Here is a 20,759-nt window from a genome sequence, read left to right as displayed (position 1 = left end):
GACCCTGTGGCATAAGGTCGCTGCTCTTTATTAAAATATTATTAATAAAATGAATAATCTGTTCATGGTGTCACTTTCATAAACCTACACACACACACACACACACACACACACACACACACACACACACACTCTTCACCAGAGCTTCATGGTGAGGGAATAACAACAAAATTTGGATTTGGGTGAACTATTCCTTTAAGATTCTAATTCGGATTAGATTTAATTTAGGGTTGTGAGAAGCAGAATGAAGGTACACACATGGATAGTAATACATATATAAAGTTGTGTGTGTGTGTGTGTGTGTGTGTGTGTTAAGCTCTTGTCTAGTGTGACATTTACAAATGATAAGATCTCAGTGTGACAGAGAAAGGAACAGCTGGCGTGTGTGTGTGTGTGTGTGTGTGTGTGTGTGTGTGACTGTACCTGCCTGTGCTCTGCAGTCTAATGACATTAAGGGCTTGTTGTTGAGAGCGCCTGTGACACCTGCGCTCCCAGATAACAGAGCGCCGCCACACTGAGCGCACTGCGGCTCAGAGCGCCATCAAGACTGTTTACATCGAGTGTGAAGAGCTTCCTGTGTCAACACCAGCTCACACACACACACACACACACACACACACACACACACACACCCCAAACCCTGACAACTCCCAAGACAATTACCAGTTTCCTTTCCATCTAATTTTATCAAGACTATATATACTGCAGTTATTTGCATGTATTTGCAGTTCATCTGTTTCTCATTCATTCATTCATTCATTCATTCATTCATTCATCCATTCATTCATTCATTCATTCATTGCCAAACTGCTTCTCCATATTAGTCGCACATCAGATGGAAGGCAGGGAAACACCATGGACAGGTTCGCTAGGCCATTGCAGCCTAATTAATTCATTATTTATGACAAATTATGAATATTTATTTATTATTTATAATGCAGCTTTTTTGTGGCTAAATGTCAAAACACGGCCCACAAATACCCAACCTTATTTTCTGTCTTCATGTTAGCTTTGAGTTTTTTTTTTTTTTATGTAAATGACAGTATTTTTTTTTTTTTTTTGAGTAATTTCAACATTCAGCATTCTTATTGTTTTAATGTTATACCTGGCGAATGCATACTGCTGGGTTTGAGCTGTTTCATAAGTTCCTCGGCTGTATTGTTGTTCACCTCAAAATATTTGTGTAATTTTGTTTTCTACAGCTCACTAGACATCTTTAAAAGAAGATTAAAGACCCACCTTTTCACTCTGGCCTTTAACTAGCTCCTATTTTATTCCACACTGTTGTCTTTTATTGTTTTATTTGCATCTTTTGTTTTATTTCAGGTCTTATTTCAATTTTTAGCCTTTTCTTTTTAATTCCACCCTGTGCTGTGTTTTATTCTTTTTAATGTTTTATTTAATGCTTTTTATTGTGAAGCACTTTGAGCTGCAATTCTTGTATGAAAGGTGCTATACAAATAAAGTTTTATTTATTATTATTATTACTTTATTCCAAAGTATTTTATCATGGTGTTTTGATTCATAAGTGTGCAAAAACCAAATCAAAGGGCTGCTGTTACCGTGCAGCACTTTCCTAATATCATGAAGGAATCTGGGTCTGCTAACCTCTTCGCTGGCCGGAGGCGTGTGTGAGTGATGGCTGAGCTTTTACCTGGAGAGCGATGGCGAGCCGGATGAGGTCGATGACCACCTCCTCGTTGGCCAGCTCGATGGTCAGGACGGCCAGCGTGGTGAAGAGCAGCTCAAAGTTCTTATGGACGTTATCCTCCTCCTTGGAGCCGAGATAGATGTGGCGGTAGAGCTGCTGACCGTGCTGGAGACAGGAAAGAGGAGAGAGGAAGAGAGAAAACAGAAGCGAGATGCAAGGAAGAGAGAAGACGGAGGGGAAAATGGAGAAAATCTTAACAAATGCATTTAAAAGAAGGCGCTCCAGCTGGCATTTAAACCTCAAATCATCATTTAGCCACTGATATGACTCCCATAAACAAATGAGACCACAGCTGGACAAACTGTCAGGGATCCGTCGGGAAATCTGTTGCTTTACGGCACAAAACAGGCAGGGGGCGCTGTTCTTCCAGAGCAAACAGAGCTAAAGCTTTCAGAGCTTCTGGAAGCTTCTGCCAGATGATGGAGGGAGCGAAAGACTGATGAAAAAATGTTGATCCTCCACAGTTAGGAAATTTTTTCACCCCAGTATGGCGACGGAAGCCACAACCAACCAAACAATAAGCCAAAATGTGGATGCTGTGAATTTTTTTTTGTTTGAGGTGGAGGAAGGGTGGGGAAGGGGGCTGATGGGAAATGTGGTCTCACAGTGAATGTGCATCTGAGTCAGAAAAACGTGAGATGCACCACGCAACCTTCTTTTGTATTTATGAGGTTCTTCCCAAAGTGCCGGAGGAGTCCTTTTGTTGCTAGGTATCCATCCTCCACGCCTGTCTATTACTTGTCAAGTAGCATTTTGGTTTATTTTAACAGAAACTGAAGTCTTATTTGCCAAAAACACACAAGCTAGAGAGAGAGCGACAAAAACAAGAGCTGAAAAAACAAACGGAGAGAAAAAAAATCCATCTGGGTCCATGAAACTGTCAAGAGGATAAAACAGAAGGGGAGCATCACCAACTCATCCATGAGCTTCAGTCCAGTAAAATTCTAGGATGAGCAAAGATCGGTCCAAAAATCAACTTTTATCTATAGCACCGGTTCTCAAATGGGGTTCAAATGGGGCAGATATATTTTAAACTGCAAAATGAACCCTTGTTGCTGTTATTTCTTTTTCAGATCCTGTTGGTATGTCACTGTATTTTCATTCTATAGCCATGATATTTTAGGGGGAGGTCCACTTCCTAAGCCTTCAGCTACTTGGCCTCTTCTGGTTGTTTATTTGTTCATTTTAGTCCTTGTCTTAATTTATGTCAGTAAAGCTACAGATACATCTGAGAGCGGAGACTGAACTTCATCTCAGCATGTTCCTCTGCCTGTGAGGAGCCACCAAGGCTCAGGTCACCTGGGCTCCATTCAAAGTGACCCTGGGAGAAATAAAATGGGCAGCGATTAAAGTTGCAAGTAATGCTTTTATCACCAGCCGGACAAAATGGAGGCAGTTCCAGGATCTGCAAATTGTCCAGGATTTCATTTTTATTACAGCCGATAACAGGAAATAATCCCTCAGAACTGATTGCACGGCATTGGCACAAAGACTTGAGGGGGGTGAGGGGTGGTGGGGGTGAAATTGTCCAATTTCCGATATATCCTTCTTGTGCAATTCATTATAATAAATGAGCACAGGGGAAGTCATTACAGCAGCTGCACATCATGCATGTGGTATAGAACAGTACAGCAGTGACATTTTCCTCTGTAATGTAGCTGGATGGATGGTCATGTAGCAGTTGGAGAAAAAAAAAATAGTAAACTGTGAAACAAAACTTGCACCTTGCAAAGAGGCGGTTGAAAAATATTTCACTGTGATGAGTTTTACAAGCAAGTGTGAATAATAAAAAAAAACAACAACAAAAAACAGGACTTGTACAATCAACATGATGGAAATGAAAAATTAATTGCACTGTGAAACGTGAATGCAAATGTGATTGTGCTGTCCAATGAAAAGGTTAATCGCATTAGCTTTGAATCGACCTATAAATAACCCTCTGTGAGCCGTCGTCCTGGCAGAGAAAAAAAAAAAAAAAAAAAACACACCACTGATGATAACAGTAATACACAGGGGCTTGTAGGTAGCCTGTCAATGGCTTCCTTATGCGTTCATATGCTTGATGTGGGGCCTAATGGAAAGTGAAGGCATTTCACATGCTGATGACTCCTATTCACCACTAATGAATACAATTAGACACCATTAATTACATTTGACAGCAGCGGAGGGTGTGAGTTCACTGGGCGGCTTCGTCGGCTGCAGCTTCCTAATGAGAGGCCGGACGGAGATAAGAGCCAACGCCGACGCCGAGACAGTGAGAAGCATTAACTCACAGAGATGCTTCCTGCCTCTGCTCGCCCCCAAGGTGGCCACGCCAAGGGGGAACCACAGCATGTGACTTCTCATCAGAAAGCTTTTATTGTGTAAAGACCGTGTTTCAGTACAAGAGGAGCTGAAGCCCAGCAGGCCTGCAGATTAAAACTCAGTTTATTACAGTGAGTGACTGTAGTGTAACTCTGAATTAGAAAATATGCATTTTAACTGGGTTTACCATTTACCATGATTGATTGAATTTTTATTTAAGTGTCGTGCACTCAAGGTGCCCAACCCGCATGGGCTTATAAGACACTAAACATGACAAACAGCATTGCATAGTGAGTAACCAGATAAACAAAACAGCAACAGATAAACAAAAATAAAGAAAAACATACATACACTTATACCTGCACATATGGACTACATACTGTATATATTACCAAATTCAAATCAAATGTACAGCACATTTTTTCTCTTTTCCGGCGCTTTACAAATCAAGTTAGCTGTATGAAAAACTCCTATTCTGAAACATAATTCAAGTTTTTTTTTACAATCATCCAGGTAAAAGAAACCATTGAATAACAATCTCATTTTTTCAAAAAATACACGTCTAAGCTCATCGTACAGAGGACAAAGGAACATAAAATGAATCTCATTTTCAATCTGTTCTAAATCACAGCCATGTGAGGTGAAGACGCGATTCAACCATCAAGAACTTAAGGCCTGAAAAACTTTTAGGCTGTTTTAAAATGGATTTATATTTCAAATCAGGCACAACTTTCTGACCCGTTCATCTCAAAGTATGAATTAAAGATTTTGGTGATCAAACAGGGGGATTGAGAGAAATGACATGTTTTTAACCTTAATTTATCCAGGGAAGGTTTCACTGAGCGCGCTCGCTCGGGCTCATTCCCCCCCCGAGACCTCAGCTCCTAAAGCAGGTGGTTTACTTCCCTTCACTGTTTTCTGCACCGTGTGAACCATCATTCTGAAGATGCATTTTGCTTTTTCATGAAAACGTGAATCCAGAAAGGTCCTCGAAGGTTGAGCTTGTTCCGCTTCCTTATTAAAATCCGTAAACACTTACCGGCCAACAGTAGCTGTGATTACGTGTGTGATTATGGTGAGTTTAGCGCCTCACTAAGCCTCCACCTGCACTCTGTTGTCTTTGCATGTGGATATCAAAGACGTCAGAGGCCACAAACTGTAGAGCTGCTTATAGATAGATAGATAATTTTTATTTAAGTGCCCTGCATACAATAATGCCCAGCGCCCATGGGCTCATAAGACACTCCCAACAAAAGCAAATAAATACATGCATCAGTTCATACATGCGGGTATAGCTGTCTCCACCGCAGCTGCCACGCTTTCTCCAAGAATTTACCCAAAGCAAATACCTCTTCTTCAAACAGCCATCTTAGCATATTAAATTTGGACAACCAAAACAAATCAGGATTCCTGGTTTGTACTTTTTCAAATAAAATATTTCTTAGGCTGGCATACAGTGGACAATGAAAAACAAAATGTAACTCGTCCTCTACATTTCCTAGATCGCATAAAGTACACAAACTCTGTTCTTCTGGTATCCCTTGATACCTACCCACCTCAACTGCCAGAAGCAAATACCTGCTTATAAAACACTCTCACAGGTCACAGCAGTTTTATAGCTCGCATGTGTAAATCTTTACATGTGTGTTTAGTGGTGTGTGTTTGGCATGTCTGGAGCGCTTCATTTGAACTCTGCAGCATTTCCTCCTTCAGTTTGGTTCATTCGCTCAGGTGAGTATGATGCCATTCGAGCTCCGTGGCACCAAATAACCTGAAAATGACTCAAACTGCAAAGAGATTCATGTTCCCGAGTCATTCAGTCTCATCCTCAGTGCTCAAATCTTGTTTTTCTTCAAACAAGGTAAAAAAAAAATGTCCTGAGATCGTTTCCGACGCTAATCAACAGATCGATGATGGTGGTGGATCGAGGTCAGATATCCTGAGTGTAAATGTTCAGATGCCTTTCACAAACTTTGAAGTTAAAGGGAAAATAAACGAGTCCTCATTTTTCTGAAGACATCAGGGAAGACTCTCAAAAGGACCCTGAAGAACCCCACTTTGAAAAGTTCAAATGGATCAAACACAAAAGCACATGAAAGTAATCTTCTCCTCTGCAGTTCAGGCGAAAGCAAATAAACTTCAGCCGTGATGACACCTTAAAGACTTTCCGAGCCCGGAGCCGATGCACTTTGCAGAGTGTTTTATAGTCTCTGCATGACAACCGCAAGACCCGTCTTGTGCAAAGCAAGGACAGACATCAAACACTAAAAATAACCCGGCGTGGTGGTGGTGGTATCTCTCGTGATAACAGGGTTAGAGGGTTTGCAGTCAGCTCGGAGGTAGAGCACACTTTACCTGTTGATGCAGAAAAAACTGATGGTACGCTGCGATGCTGGAGCGCGAGATACACGTCTGAATTATGATTCGGCAAGGTGGGTCACCTCAGGTAAGAAAGTTACAGGGAATAAGTTGCGGCGGAGGAGCAGTTTGGGGACGTGCAGTTTTTCTTAACAAGTCAGACAGACCTTATTCCAGTTTTTTTTTTTTTTTTTTTTTTTTTTTTTTTTTAAGACGCTAGTGAATCATTCAGACAGATTGCAGATAGATTAAAAAAAGATTATAGCAGTGGTTCCTACCTTTTTCATGAACGCAACATCTTGCTTGGAAATTTTCTCTCTCTTGATCTTCAATGCGGCGACATTTGGGATGATTCTGAAAAAAAAACAAAAAAAACCCAAAACATTTTAATTATCTGTGAAGAGACCAATTATTTGACAAAAACATTTCACAACAAGAACGCACTAAGTACAACACAGACGTCCAATCAAGCTTGCAGCTGGACGGCCCTGTGTGCGCTAAGCCACACCCCCTTTTCACAAAGGACACACCCCTTTTGGCCAATCAGCACAGCGAGTTGGTGCCACCTTGACCGATGATCTGTCTCCCCACTGGGTTGCATGATATTACTTGGGTTGCAGCCAAAAACAGAGTGCAGTTCAGTGTTTTCTCCACCGGGGGCAGCACTGAGCAGAGCAGCACTGCAAAAACGCAAAATCTTACCAAGATTATTTGTTTTATTTCAAGTCAAAATGTCTTATTTCTAGTCAAAATATCTCATTACACTTAAAATAAGACATGATCACCTCAGAAGTAAATTGTTTTTAGACAATTGTCTCTTGTTTCAAGTGAAAATTCACTTGAAACAAGTGAAAATTTGCTTGTTTCATTGGCAAAATTTGCCAGTGGAAAAAGTGAAAATTCACTTGAAATAAGTGAAAATTAGCTAGAAACCAGAAACAAATTTTGCCAATGAAACAAGCAAATTTTCACTTGTTTCAAGCAAATTTTCACTTGAAACAAGAGACAATTGTCTAAAAACTTCTGAGGTTACTTCTGAGGTGATCATGTCTTATTTTAAGTGTAATGAGATATTTTGACTAGGAATAAGACATTTTTGACTTGAAATAAGACAAATAATCTTGGTAAGATTTTGAGTTTTTGCAGTGAGAATATGTGGCTAAATGCTCTAAACTGATCAGTCCATTTGATTCCAGATGTTGATCAGTAGCTGGGCTGTTCCTGTCAATATTTCACCAACGCACAGGAGGAAAAAAAAAAAAAAAAAAAACATTTAGAGAGCTGATTTTCTGGAAAAGTCCCACTGACTGCTGTTCATTTGACTCTGTTTAGCCCAGTCTTAGGGCTCTACAGCGCCCTCTGGAGGTGGAAACACATTTTTGGAGGTGGAATATCTTCCTGGGACGATCATATCAACCCCATGCCAGGGGTTTCTCCTCCTGATTGGAGGTAAAACAAATCTACTGTTAAACTGAAGAGTCATATCTGTGCTTTACTGTCCACGTGCAGAACGATGAACGCCATCTGCAGTCTACAGATGCCGACGTTGTGGTGTGTCACCTGTTCTTACCTGATGCCGCGGAGTTTGGCGCGGTTGTCATGGCGGTCGATGATGTTGTGCAGGATCTCGAGCACCAGCTGCCTCAGCTCGCTGTCCTCCATCAGAGAAATGGAGAAGAGAGGGTCCAGGAAGGGAGGAGGCAACGCAGCCGCCATCGTCTTGGACTTGAAGCCGGAGGTTACCTGAGGTTGGGGAGAGAGAGAGTCGTGTTATCACAGCTGATGAGTTAATCCGCAGGCTGGAGAGAAACACGGCGGCTGAAGGGGTCAGAGGTTATGTTCACACGGCAGCCGGCAGCGCCCAGGACTCAGACCTTTTCACTCTCCTGTGACACACATCGATGTTTTCAAATCCGTTTGAGCCGCAAAAATTAAAATTCTCATCTGTCACATTAACACATGCTGCAAAACTGGACCCTGTGTGAAAACATACTCAGGATCCCTCAGGATGCTATCACTGCTGACATGACAACAGGTACACTTTAGGAGAAAACTGTCTTCATTTTGGTGCTGAAGGACAATGACAGCCGGAGAAATGACAAGCCAAATGTCAAGTGAACTGGGTTGAAACAAGTCTAACAAATGGTTTACACACTGAAACTTAAAGTACAGCTTTAGGCAAAGATACAGTCAGCAATGTGTTTGACTGAAACATGTAAGTGAACCATGAGAGCATGGTTTACATAAAAAAGCAAAACAGCCGATTATCCAATTTTTCTGTGCCGTCAGTCTTATGGCACGGTGCAACTACTCATTATGTTTTGGAGCTAAAATGTTTGAGGGTAAGAAAGAGAGAATGTGATTTAGAGATAGATAGTTTGACGACAGCATTAATTTTGGTGAGGAAAAATGATGGTTAAATGCCAATAAGTCTTTTGCAGATATTGCAAAATATTGTTTAAGTTGTATTTTACGATCAGAGTCCTTCTCTGTCTGAGCACTTTGTATATTTATATATTTTCTTTACTACTTTTTATCTCACCTATTGGAGACAGGTGTCCCTGGTCGCTGGATGTGAGGTGGTGAAAGTCTTAAAAAGGCTATTCATCTTTTTAGTTTTTCCTTTTTTTTTTACTGTCTGCTGAATTTGTGACAGACTCCCTGTTTCACTGTAAAATATCAACAAATAAAAAATTCTTCAGCTTTCAAAAGCAATCTGTTGTTGTTTCACTGTTTTATTGAAACACCTTAATTAACTTTTGCCTGAACCTTTATCAAAATCAGACTGACTTTAACATTAGAAAGTGAATTTTGGAGTGTAAACAGGATTTTAAAGAGAGTCATAACTGAGAGGGAAGCAGGGATGTGAAACTATTTAACTTGACTCAAGACTGTCGACTCTTATCCCTGCTTACTTCTGTCTGATAAGAGTCAACAGACGTAAATCCTCTCTGTCTGAGCTGACTGACAGGTGGAGGGCCAGTCAGGACATCAGACTCTCTCAGTCTCAGAGTAAACATCGGCCTCCCGCTGCAGACGTTTGGGTTTGTGTCTGGTCGTCCGAGCTGAGCGACAGACTGTGAAGTGTGGATCCAGAGCAGGAGGAGCCCGACCCTGACCTTCATGCTGCCACGTTCACTGAGATGAGGTATGAAGCCCGAGATGAAGCCTTTGACTGCACGATTCACACCACCACTTATAGATATATATATATATAAGTCTATATACACTACTCACAAAAAGTTAGGGATATTTGGCTTTCGGGTGAAATTTCAGCATGAACTTAAAATGCATTCTAACCTTTACAGGTGAACTTAATGTGACCTTCTGTAAACTTTTGAATGCACATGTCCAACTGTTCAGTGTTTCAGTACTTTTTGCACAAGTTGCTGTTCTCTAACAAGGAGTTTAACGGCAAAATTCACATCAGGTGTTTGATGCTCCAGCTCATCGAGGTCGTATCATTAGGGAACGGTTGCTGGAGACTGGGGTACCTCAAATGGAGTGGCCTGCACTTTCTCAGACCTGAATCCCATAGAAAACCTATGGGATCAGCTGAGTCGCCGTGTAGAGGCTCGGAGCTCTGTACCCCAGAACCTCAATGTCCTGAGGGCCGCCCTTCAAGAAGAGTGGGATGCCATGCCTCAGCAGACAATAAGTCGACTTGTGAACAGCATGAGACGTCGTTGTCAAGCTGTAATTGATGCTCAAGGGCACATGACAAGTTATTGACACTGACATTTTTTGTTGTGGTATATCCACCACTGCTGTTGGCTTTTGTTTCAAGAAATTGTTTGAGATGAGGAAATCACCAGTGTATGCTTCTACTTAAATGCCCTACTTTCATGATATAATATCACTGTAGCATGAACTTTTTACATTTTCCATAAATTTCACCCAAAAGCCGAATATCCCTAACTTTTTGTGAGTAGTGTATAGATATATATATGATAAATATATATGAAAGATGATGGGCCCTATCTTGTGCCACCCGCTATCCGCTGCCACTACCCGCTACCCGCAAATTGCGGATTTAGGAGCTTCCGCTATCCCTAAACGGTATCTTGCGCCACCTGCTACCCGCTATCCGTTATGCCGACTGCATCATTTGCGCCTGGAGGTGTGTCCGTGGGTGTGTTTCATGCGCTTTCCCTAAAGTTGCTATCTTGCGCACACACTTTAGGGATAGCGGATAGCGGGTGGTCCTGACCACCCGCTATCCGCTATCCCTAAAGTTTGGCCTGTTACGAGAGCGCGCCCAGGCGGCTTCAATGCGCGCCCCGACGGAGCCTCGCCACGCACACGGTCGGACTGATACCGGGACGCCGCCGAGATGGACTGAGTATATTACTCATATAGACTGTTTAGAGGAAAGACTGTTTTAATTGGACACTTACGCCAGCACGTTTTATTGTTTTATCATAAGCCAGCAGCTGTGCTATATTTTTATTTTTAATATTTTATTTGCCCAATCTACCTTGTCAATAAATTAGTTTACACATAGTTCCACCTCTGCCTCTTGTGTGTGTGTGTGGTGTGACCCGGGGATTTTACTCAATCAGTACAACCTTGTGACACGTCCACTTGGACACATGTGGCTCCACCTCCCGAATTAACTCGACTATAATATAATATATAATATGTATATAAAGCCAACTTGCTTTAGCCTCAGTAGAAGCCCTGAGAAAATCTACCTCCCTCTCTCCATCGCGGGTTTAGGATTTAGGATTTAGGATTTAGGATAGCGCAGCCTGCCCTTAAAGGCAATGGCACCTGGCACCCTGATTGGTTTAACTGGCGTAACGCCCAAAATACGCCTATACATAATATAGCGGGTAGTGGAGGTGTTTTGCGGATAGTGGGAGGTGCACAAGATAGCAATTTTTACGGGGGAACGCCTCTTCCTAAATCCTAAATAGCGGGTTTAGAGAGTCTGGCGCAAGATAGGGCCCGATGAGTTTATGTGTTGCAGCAGCTAACAAATATCAAAGGTTCACACCAGTGATGTTACCTACATTTTACATGCCAACAAACCATTTATCAAATCCTCGTGCTAAAGATTTCACAACACAGATTCAAAATGTGAATGTTCACTAAAATTAGCTGACAAACTAAAAACTAAAAGACATCCGCTAAAAACAAAGCTGGCTCCCACTTGACATGGGACTAGAGCGCCGGTCTTGTTGATTGTACCATCCGCCGCTCCACCTGCCTGCTAACACGGTGGTTTTCACTCGCTTTAAATTACGACACGAATCTGGAAAACGGGACATTTCAGCATCTCCTTGGTTTGCAGAAACGGAAAATACCAACATTTTCCCCCTGGCGACCGGACTGTCGTTTCACGCTGCCCCGATTTCAAAAAGTCTCTCTCTTTGGGAAACGTGCAGTTTAGACATTTTGCAGATGTTACGCTGCAGATGCAGAGTGACTGGGATGGTCCTGTAACCCTGACAGCCCGCGCACGCGCGGGTGTCACCCCGACAGCCTGCACACACGCGGGCGTCACCCTGACAGCCTGCACACACGCGGGCGTCACCCCGACAGCGTGCACACACGCGGGCGTCACCCTGACAGCCTGCAGCGTCAGAGAGGACTGCACCCCGACGCCCCGCTCAGCCCCCACTCAGCCCCATCTGCATGCTGTTAAAAATACTTTAACCTTTAACCCTTCCTCCAGCTGCACGGAGAAGCCAGGTGGCAGCGAGGGGGGGTGGGGTGTGTGTGTGTGTGTGTGTGTGTGTTGGAGGGGGTGGGTGAGATGAGGACAGGCTGACTTGGTAATAAACTGCACCGTGAGCGTGCACGACTCCATCGCCGTACATGAGGATGCTGCAGGAAAGAAAAGGAAAAGGAAATGTGTGTGTATGTGTCGCTCTGGCACATGTGGGTTCCTGTGTGTGTGTGTGTGTGTGTGTGTGTGCGCGCAGCGTCACTGCTGGGTGTGTTTTTGCCACCTGTGCCTCCTCGTCACCGTGAGATGCGGATCTCTCACAGAAGGAGTCGATGACGGAGGGGCCGATGTTTTTATGACCCTCAAGATCCTCGTTTTTTATTCATTTATTTACTTTTGATTTATTCTGGAAACGTTTCTGTCACTCGGCCTCAGCTCTGCACCCTGAAATCACCTGTCAATCAAACAGTGTGGGCGGGGCTTGGGTTTCCCATTGATGGAGTTTGAGTTTCTCTAGTTCACTGCAATAAAAATGAAAATGAGGCTTTACCAAAAAAGTAACTGACTGAAACTGTACAGTGTGTTTACAAACTAACTAAAACAAAAAATAAACTTTTTTTTTTGTTTCCCAACGCTGCAATGTTTTGTTGAGGTTTTATTGCACAACATGTTCTCTGACCTTTTGGAATTTTGCCCTGGACAAATACCCCATATTACCAAAACAAACAAACAAACAAAAAAAGACTAAAACTAACACTGAAACTAATAAAATCAAAACTAAAATGAAGCATTTTCAAAAAACAAAAATTAAACCCAGCACATTTGGAGCACATTTCCTGCGAGCCGTCCCCCTTCCTCGTCAGATCTCTCTGTGCGACGCTGAGCCGAGAGAGCGTCGCTAAAATCAGCAGAGAAATGCACCGCTCGCTGAGGGGAGCTGAACTAACGAAAAACTAAAACAAAGTGTGAAAAAACATCAGTTTGAGAAAATTGGAATAAAAATAAAAACTAGACTTTAGACTAGACGGTTTGGATTAGAATACATATTCTGACAAACACGCCCCATATTAGATTTAAAAAAGCAAACTTGCTCTGGAAACTAACTGAACCTAAGCTGAACTGAAAACAAAAATTTAAAACAAAAATAAAAAACTAATGAAAAATGCAAAACTATAAGAGCTCTGGTTCACGTCGCTCTGATGTGATGAGTGGAGCCATGTGCTGACGTCCCACAGCTGCTTGGAAAAGAGATAAAAAGAAAGGAACAGGCCTCACCATGATGAGGGAGCTGAGCAGCATGGTCTGGATGCGCTTGGTGCCGTGATGCCTGAGGAGGAAACAAACAGCCGGTCAGGAGACAGGAGGACGGAGGAGAGAACATCAGGAGTCAGTCTGAGGAGTTTGGTCAGAGCGAGGTCGGGCGTCTGCTCCTGTCACTGTGCTTTCACTTTTCTGAAGGTGGGACTTTTTGAGGTGTGTGTGTTTGACTCCAGGTGTTTGCTGCTTCTCAGATTTGGACATATAGATAGATAGATATACTTCACTGATCCCAACCAGGGAAATTCTGGTGTTCCAGCAGCAACAGTAGAAACATATAATAATGTTAAATAAAATAGAATAAAAGCTAAATACATATACACTTGGTGGGCGTGGCCCCTCCTGATGATTGACAGCTGGGCTGTGTTGGGAATCTCCCACTAACATAAGATTCGTACTCAGTTTGACGTCAGACTGAGTCTGCAGAGCGTTCCAGCTGCAGAGTTTGTGGTTTTTGTGACGCAAAAAAAGCCCGGATGTAAACTAGATTCATAAGATTTTTTTTTTGCTTACTGGTTATATTCAACTTCCCCAGAATGCATTGCATCACATCAGACTGTGTGATGGCGGACGGTCATGACGGCGAGCGGCTGCGATGCTGTGAAGTGAAGCTGCTCACATCACATTAATATGCTGGTCTGCCTTCAAAACAAAAGCACTGCTATTGTTTATTATGTATTTGTACAAGTTATTTGTGAATAAAGCTTTTATTTTGTAAACAACAGGAAGTGTGCTTATTTTGCACCGTGGCGAGCTCGAGAGTTGTTTGGCGTCTCCGAAAACATCAGAGCAGATTTCCAAACAGGCGTTGTTTGGATAAACCGATCACATCTTGGTCTGCTGTGTCGACTTAATTTTTAAAAACTTCTTAAAGTGACAGATTTACAGTGTTAGAAGTACAGCAGCTTTTAGAGCCTGGTTTAAAGTCCAGACGGGCCCTATCTTGCGCCAGACTCCCTAAAACCGTTATTTGGGGATTTAGCATGGCGTAAGAGGCGTTCCCCCCGTAAAAGTTGCTATCTTGTGCACCTCCCGCTATCCGCAAAACACCTGCGCTACCCGCTATATTATGTATAGGTGTGTTTTGGGCGTTACGCCAGTTACACCAATCAGTGTGCCAGGTGCCATTGCCTTTAAGGGCAGGATGCGCTATCCTAAATCCTAAATCCTAAACCCACGATGGAGAGAGGGAGGTAGATTTTCTCAGGGCTTCTACTGAGGCTAAAGCAAGTTGGCTTCATATATATATTATATATTATATTATAGGCGAGTTAATTCGGGAGATGGAGCCACATGTGTCCAAGTGGACGTGTCACAAGGTTGTACTGATTGAGTAAAATCCCCGGCCACACACACACACACACAAGAGGCAGAGGTGGAACTATGTGTAAACTAATTTATTGACAAGGTAGATTGGGCAAATAAAATATTAAAAATAAAAATATAGCACAGCTGCTGGCTTATGATAAAACAATAAAACGTGCTGGCGTAAGTGTCCAATTAAAACAGTCTTTCCTCTAAACAGTCTATGTGAGTAATATACTCAGTCCATTCCGGCGGCGTCCCGGTATCAGTCCGACCGTGTGCGTGGAGAGGCTCCGTCGGGGCGCGCATTGAAGCCGCCTGGGCGCACTTTCGTAAAAGTCCTAAAGTGTGTGCGCAAGATAGCAACTTTAGGGATAGCGCATAAAAACACACCCACGGACACACCTCCAGGCGCAAATAACGGAGTCGGCATAATGGATAGCGGGTAGCGTGGGCGCAAGATACCGTTTAGGGATAGTGGAAGCTCCTAAATGCGCAATTCACGGGTAGCGGGTGGCACAAGATAGGGCCTGACGTGCCAGTTGGTGTGAAATGCATTCTGGGAAACTTAGCAATATACTCCAGCACCAACATGGTGGTGCTTATGGAGATTTGATTAAGAAAACAGTTCGGCTAAATGTGTTTCTTTAAACATCTGAGGCAGAAATAAACCCTGCAGCTGCTGAATCCTCCTTCAGGTCGACCGCGGTCAGTTTAAAGTTTCTCGGGAGTTTCCAGAGGCGTCGAGTCGCACAGGATCCCCGTAAATTTGCATCAAGTAGCTCAGACCTCAACTTTATGCAGACGAGGAGACGCCGACGTGACATCCTGCCTCTGGAAACGCTGCCAGAATGCATCGCACAGCTGCTCAGATAGATAATTGTTGTGTCTCAAATCGCGCACTTCTGCACTTACACTGAGTATTTTGAGTGCATAAGTGCGTTCACACTGAAAATACTAACAAAATGCAGTGCACTGCAAATACCCGGATGTACACTCAAAACGGTCAAACAGTTGAGTGTGGAACGATGGACACTTCTCACCCTCACGGCACCACTGACTGGAAGGAGCTCCCTAAAAAAGCTGAGATTACTTTTTGTTTTACGACTGTTAATATGTCACTTTATTAAGTTTTAATTTTTTTTCAGGCGAGAAAGTAACCACGTAGATTCCAAATATGTGGTCAGTTTGTCCAAATAACGTCTGTTTTGAAAATTGCTTCGACGTTTTCGGATAACTCTCAAGCTAGCGGTTCTGCAAAGTACAGTCACTTCCGGTTGTTTACAAAAATAAAACTCTAATACCTTAGAAGCAGTGGTGATGCTTTTATTTTGAAGATAGGATGTGTACACGTCTACTTCTGGAGAACTTTACCACCGAAAACCAAAGCTCCAGTCGACATTAGACGGACCAGCCGCGGCTCCGGTCAGCATCAGGCGGGCCGGCCGCGGCTCCGGTCGGTACCGCGCCCACCCGGTCAGGTCTGCTGGATCTGACAGGTGAGCGGCCTGATGCCGCAGTCGGCTCGCCTGATGCTGACTGTGGTGATCGTCATTTCCGGTAAGTGCACAACGGGAAGTGCGCCAATTGAGACACCCTTCACTGTTGAAATTCGCGCACTGTGCCGGTAAGTGTCAGCTAAGTGTACTTACAGGCAGTGCACTAACGGAAGTGCACGATTTGAGACACACCAAATGACTGGGAAGCGTGGAAAAGACTGATCCTGCAATATCGTTTTTTTTTTTTTTGTTGTTGTTTGTTTGTCACATTTCTCATTTTTCCATTTCAGAGAATCGAGTTGGATCTCGGTGCTCTCCTGCTTTTACAGTCACATGGGAAAAAAAAAATCACACGTTCTCTTTTCTAAAACCTCTTTCAACGGCTTTTATAGCCACTAGATTTTGAATCACGAGCTCTTTACTGCATTTTTACGCCAGCACTTTTCCTGCAGTGGAGGAAAACATGGGCACCGTCACAGAGAGAACTGAACTCATCACTGCTTCTCCCCGAACGGCAGGTTTTTACTTTTTTTCATTTTTTTTTGTTTTAACTTTGAGTTCATGCTTACAGATTTCTTGTAGAGGGAATCTGAGTGGGAAGATGATACGACCGACTTCAGAGCAGCCACAGCCCGAGGATTTGAAAGTTTTTTGGTGTGTGTGTGTGTGTGTGTGTGTGTGTGTGTGTTTTAAACATGCAGCTCACATTCATTTCTTTTTTTTTTTTCTTTTTTTTTTTGTTTTTGGAGTTCCTCTTAATCTCTGAAAGATCCAAGTATAAGTAGTTTTTTTTAAGGTGTTTCTTCAAGTTATTTATTTCTTTTTTTTTTTTCTTTTTTTTTTTTTGACATACAGCTCATGTTCATTTCCTGTGTTCCACTTTTCATCTCAGACATCTAAGTGTATGTTTTTGATTTTTTTTTTTTTTTTTTTTTTAACACGCGGCTCATTTTCTCCAGATTCAGCTGATTTCTCTTCCTGCGCTCGTCCTTTTCATCTCAGAGATCCAAGTGTGTGTTTTCTGGGTCATTAAGATGCATCTGAACCTGCGCTGGCAGCTGTGATCGCTCCGCTGGCTTCCTCTCCACCGAAAACATGGAAATAACATGTAAGCATAAACCGACAGCCGTGACACGCCCTGATGAGCTGCGTGACACGGCACCGCACATCCGTCAGAAAACGATGGTTTTTATTCAGCGAGAGATTAAGACTGCGAGCTCGTCGGCTAACACAAGACATGGACGTGCAGCCATTATGGGTCAAACTGCTTGCTGTGTCTCAAATCGCGCACTTCTGCACTTACACTGAGTATTTTGAGTGCATAAGTGCGTTCACACTGAAAACACTAACAAAATGCAGTGCACTGCAAATACCTGGATGTACACTCAAAACGGTCAAAAAGTTGAGTGTGGAACGATGGACACTTCTCACCCTGACGGCACCACTGACCGGAAGGAGCTCCCTAAAAAAGCTGAGTTTACTGTTAATATGTCACTTTATTAAGCTTTAATTTTTTTTCAGGCGAGAAAGTAACCACGTAGACTCCAAATGTGTGGTCAGTTTGTCCAAATAACGTCTGTTTTGAAGATTGCTTTGACGTTTTCGGATAACTCTCAAGCTAGCAATTGTGCAAAGTACAGTCACTTCCGGTTGTTTACAAAAATAAAACTCTAATACCTTAGAAGCAGTGGTGATGCTTTTATTTTGAAGATAGGATGTGTACAAGTCTACTTCTGGATAACTTTACCACCGAAAACCAAAGCCGGCCGCGGCTCCGGTCGGCATCAGGCGGGCCGGCCGCGGCACCGGCTGGTACCACCACCCGGTCAGGTCTGCCGGATCTGACAGGTGAGCGGCTCGCCTGATGCCGACTTTGGCGATCGTCATTTCCGGTAAGTGCACAACGGGAAGTGCGCCAATTGAGACACCTTTCACTGTGGAAATTCGCGCACTGTGCCGGTAAGTGTACTGTCAGCTAAGTGTACTTACAGACAGTGCACTAATGGAAGTGCACGATTTGAGACACACCAAATATTTTGTGCGAAAACTGATCAGTTTCATAATAATGCTTTCCTTGAGATTTTTATTCTCTGTGTACGTCATGCTAACTCTCCTTATCTATACAATCATGTATATACTTCAAATCCATCTGTATATTTCACATCTCATATCTCTTTTTCTTAGGTTAGCCCTTATTGTATAATTTTAGTTTTTAGCCTTTCTAGTCTTTATTGTATATATTTAGCTTTTATTCTATTTTATTTAACTTTATTATATGTTTCTACTGTTGCTGCTGGAACACCAGAATTTCCCTGGTTGGGATCAATAAAGTATATCTATCTATCTATCTATCTATCTATCTATCTATCTATCTATCTATCTATCTATCTATCTATCTATCTATCTGTTTATCTATATAATCACATGGATCCATTTTTACAAATTTTTGAAAATATCTTGGTACTAAAAGACCCCACTTCTTGCTGGTTACCTTTCACTCCACACAAGATTTAGCTCATATATTCTTCAGAGTGTACAGTTTGCGCTGCCCTGAAAACTTTAATGATTATTTTATCTTCCATCTGCTGGAAACCCGGGGAGAAGAATTCAACAAGCCCGGACGCAAGTCAGTCAGTCATTTTATTCACAGAGCAGCTCTCGAGAAGCAGACGTCACAGGAAATAAACTGAAACACAACAGACACAAACGGCTCTGCGTTTCTGTTTGTTACCGCATTTTTAAAGAAACAGACATGACGTACATCAAAACCGTTTGTTGTTTCCTGCTGAATCAAAAGATTTTCCCACCTTTTCAAGCAATCTGACGTCTACTTTTATAATATGACCCTCAGAAATCAGGTTTAGCGAGCAGCTCAGGCCACACAAACGTCTTTATTTCTGCATTCGCTCACACGTTTTTAAACAAACATCCACCTGTAATGTTTCAGCGTCTTCTCCTGAATCTGCCCGTGTCACGGTTCAAGTCACCGCACCGCTACTTTTTTCATGACAACTTCAAGAAATGATGAAAGATGGCCACTCCCTGGTTGTCATGGAAAATGAAGTGAAGACATCAGTCTGACCTTGAAGTGACTCTGAGGTTTAAAATGCTGTGAACGTTCTGCGATGTTGGCCGGGCCGAGAGACAGAGAGAGAGAGAGAGAGAGAGAGAGGAGGAGGAGGAGGAGGAGGAGGAGGAGGAGGTGAGCGTTCGTTTGATTTGGGATTATCTGTGCTTGCACTCGCGGCCTGCGGGATTAACTCGTTTTTTTTTTTTTGTTTTGTTTGTTGTTTTCTGAAAGAAAGCCCAGAGTCCTTTTGGTGACCCGGGAGCCAAACGCACCGCGGGGCGTTCAGGGTCAACAGAGGACAGCCCGACACACTGCTCACTCTACAGGGGCTCAGAGTGTGTGTGTGTGTGTGTGCTTAGTGCACTAACTGTGTGTTGTTTAGGTTTATGTGCTGTGTGTGTGTGTGTGTTGGTGCACGTGTGTATGAGTTTAGCTTTATACTGAAGGAATATACGTACTATGCACATGAATGTGTGTGTGTTGTGTGTAGCATGCTTGTACATGTTACATGTGTGTTGACTGAGTGTGTGAGTGTGTGTGTCTGTGTGTGTGTGTTATGTTGTGTTTGAGCCGTGTGGGTGCTCTTTCTTGGCTCATGACTAATTGAAGAGCTCATTTGCAAAAACAGATATCTCCATTTGAATTTATTAAACCTTTTTAAACTTTTTTGAATTTTATTAAAATTGACTTTATATTTATTTCTATTTTTTATATGTTTATTTAGCCTGGCATAATGTTTATTATCCTAAATCATGCTTTGTGTGTGTGTGTGTGTGTGTGTATGTGTGTGTGTACTCCAAGCAGTATCAGTGAAAAAGGTGTATTCATTTTAAGAATGGCTTTTATCTGTTTTTGCAAATGAACTCTATTGTTCCACCGAATTTGGATTAAATTATGGAACGAAAGTGTTAAAATTCATATCAGTTATCGATCCACCTGAAGTGTCTTTAAATAAAATAATAAAATAAAATAAGATGGATTCACTACCTGCAGAGGTGGGACGTTCAGGGGGCTGAGCTGATTGGCTGTCGTGTCGGGGCGGGGGGGAGGGGGAGGGGCACCCTGAGGTCCCCGAGTCATGAACGTGTGACTCACGACTCACCCGATTTTGACGGTGTCCAACGTGTGGCAGGGGGTCCCGTAGACCGGCACCTTGCCCATGATGAACATCATGACCTCGGCCCGCTGGTAGTCTGGCAGGTTTCCTCCGAAGAAGCCTGGCAGCAGGATGAGACGCAGGTGAGAGGAGCGCCGGCATCGAACAGGCGAGCAAATCTTTATTTTCACAGCTGATCATTACACTCACTGTCCATTAATACAGAAATTATGGCCTCAATCTCTGGATTAATCATTTAGCGTATAAAGCAGAGGTTTTACTCAAATCGAGTTTGAGCATAAGACAAAAAAAAGTTGTTATAATTCATATTTTTAGTATTTTATGACTGGTTTAGTGTTGTTTAGATGCTGCACTAGAGTTCTCATCGGGCTTGAAAATTAAGACCCGACCCGAACCGGGCCCGA

The 20,759-nt window shown here is 42.8% G+C and overlaps 1 protein-coding gene across 2 annotated transcripts in view; it reads right to left on the bottom strand.

Moving 5' to 3' along the window:
• The window catches only part of efr3a (EFR3 homolog A (S. cerevisiae)), a 216,968-nt gene that overhangs the window by 29,132 nt on the left and 167,077 nt on the right, over positions 1-20,759 (bottom strand). For both annotated transcript variants that reach the window (XM_030073685.1, XM_030073686.1), the window contains exons 11-15: positions 20,341-20,455; positions 13,323-13,374; positions 7,944-8,116; positions 6,652-6,727; positions 1,655-1,816 (exon numbers count right to left, since the gene is read on the bottom strand). In XM_030073685.1, coding sequence (XP_029929545.1) covers positions 1,655-1,816; positions 6,652-6,727; positions 7,944-8,116; positions 13,323-13,374; positions 20,341-20,455 — 578 coding nt within the window. The remainder of the gene's footprint in view (positions 1-1,654; positions 1,817-6,651; positions 6,728-7,943; positions 8,117-13,322; positions 13,375-20,340; positions 20,456-20,759) is intronic.

Source organism: Myripristis murdjan, chromosome 17, assembly GCF_902150065.1.
Source record: "Myripristis murdjan chromosome 17, fMyrMur1.1, whole genome shotgun sequence".
NCBI classification, from domain to species: Eukaryota; Metazoa; Chordata; class Actinopteri; order Holocentriformes; family Holocentridae; genus Myripristis; species Myripristis murdjan.
This window is presented reverse-complemented; position numbering and strand designations above follow the sequence as displayed.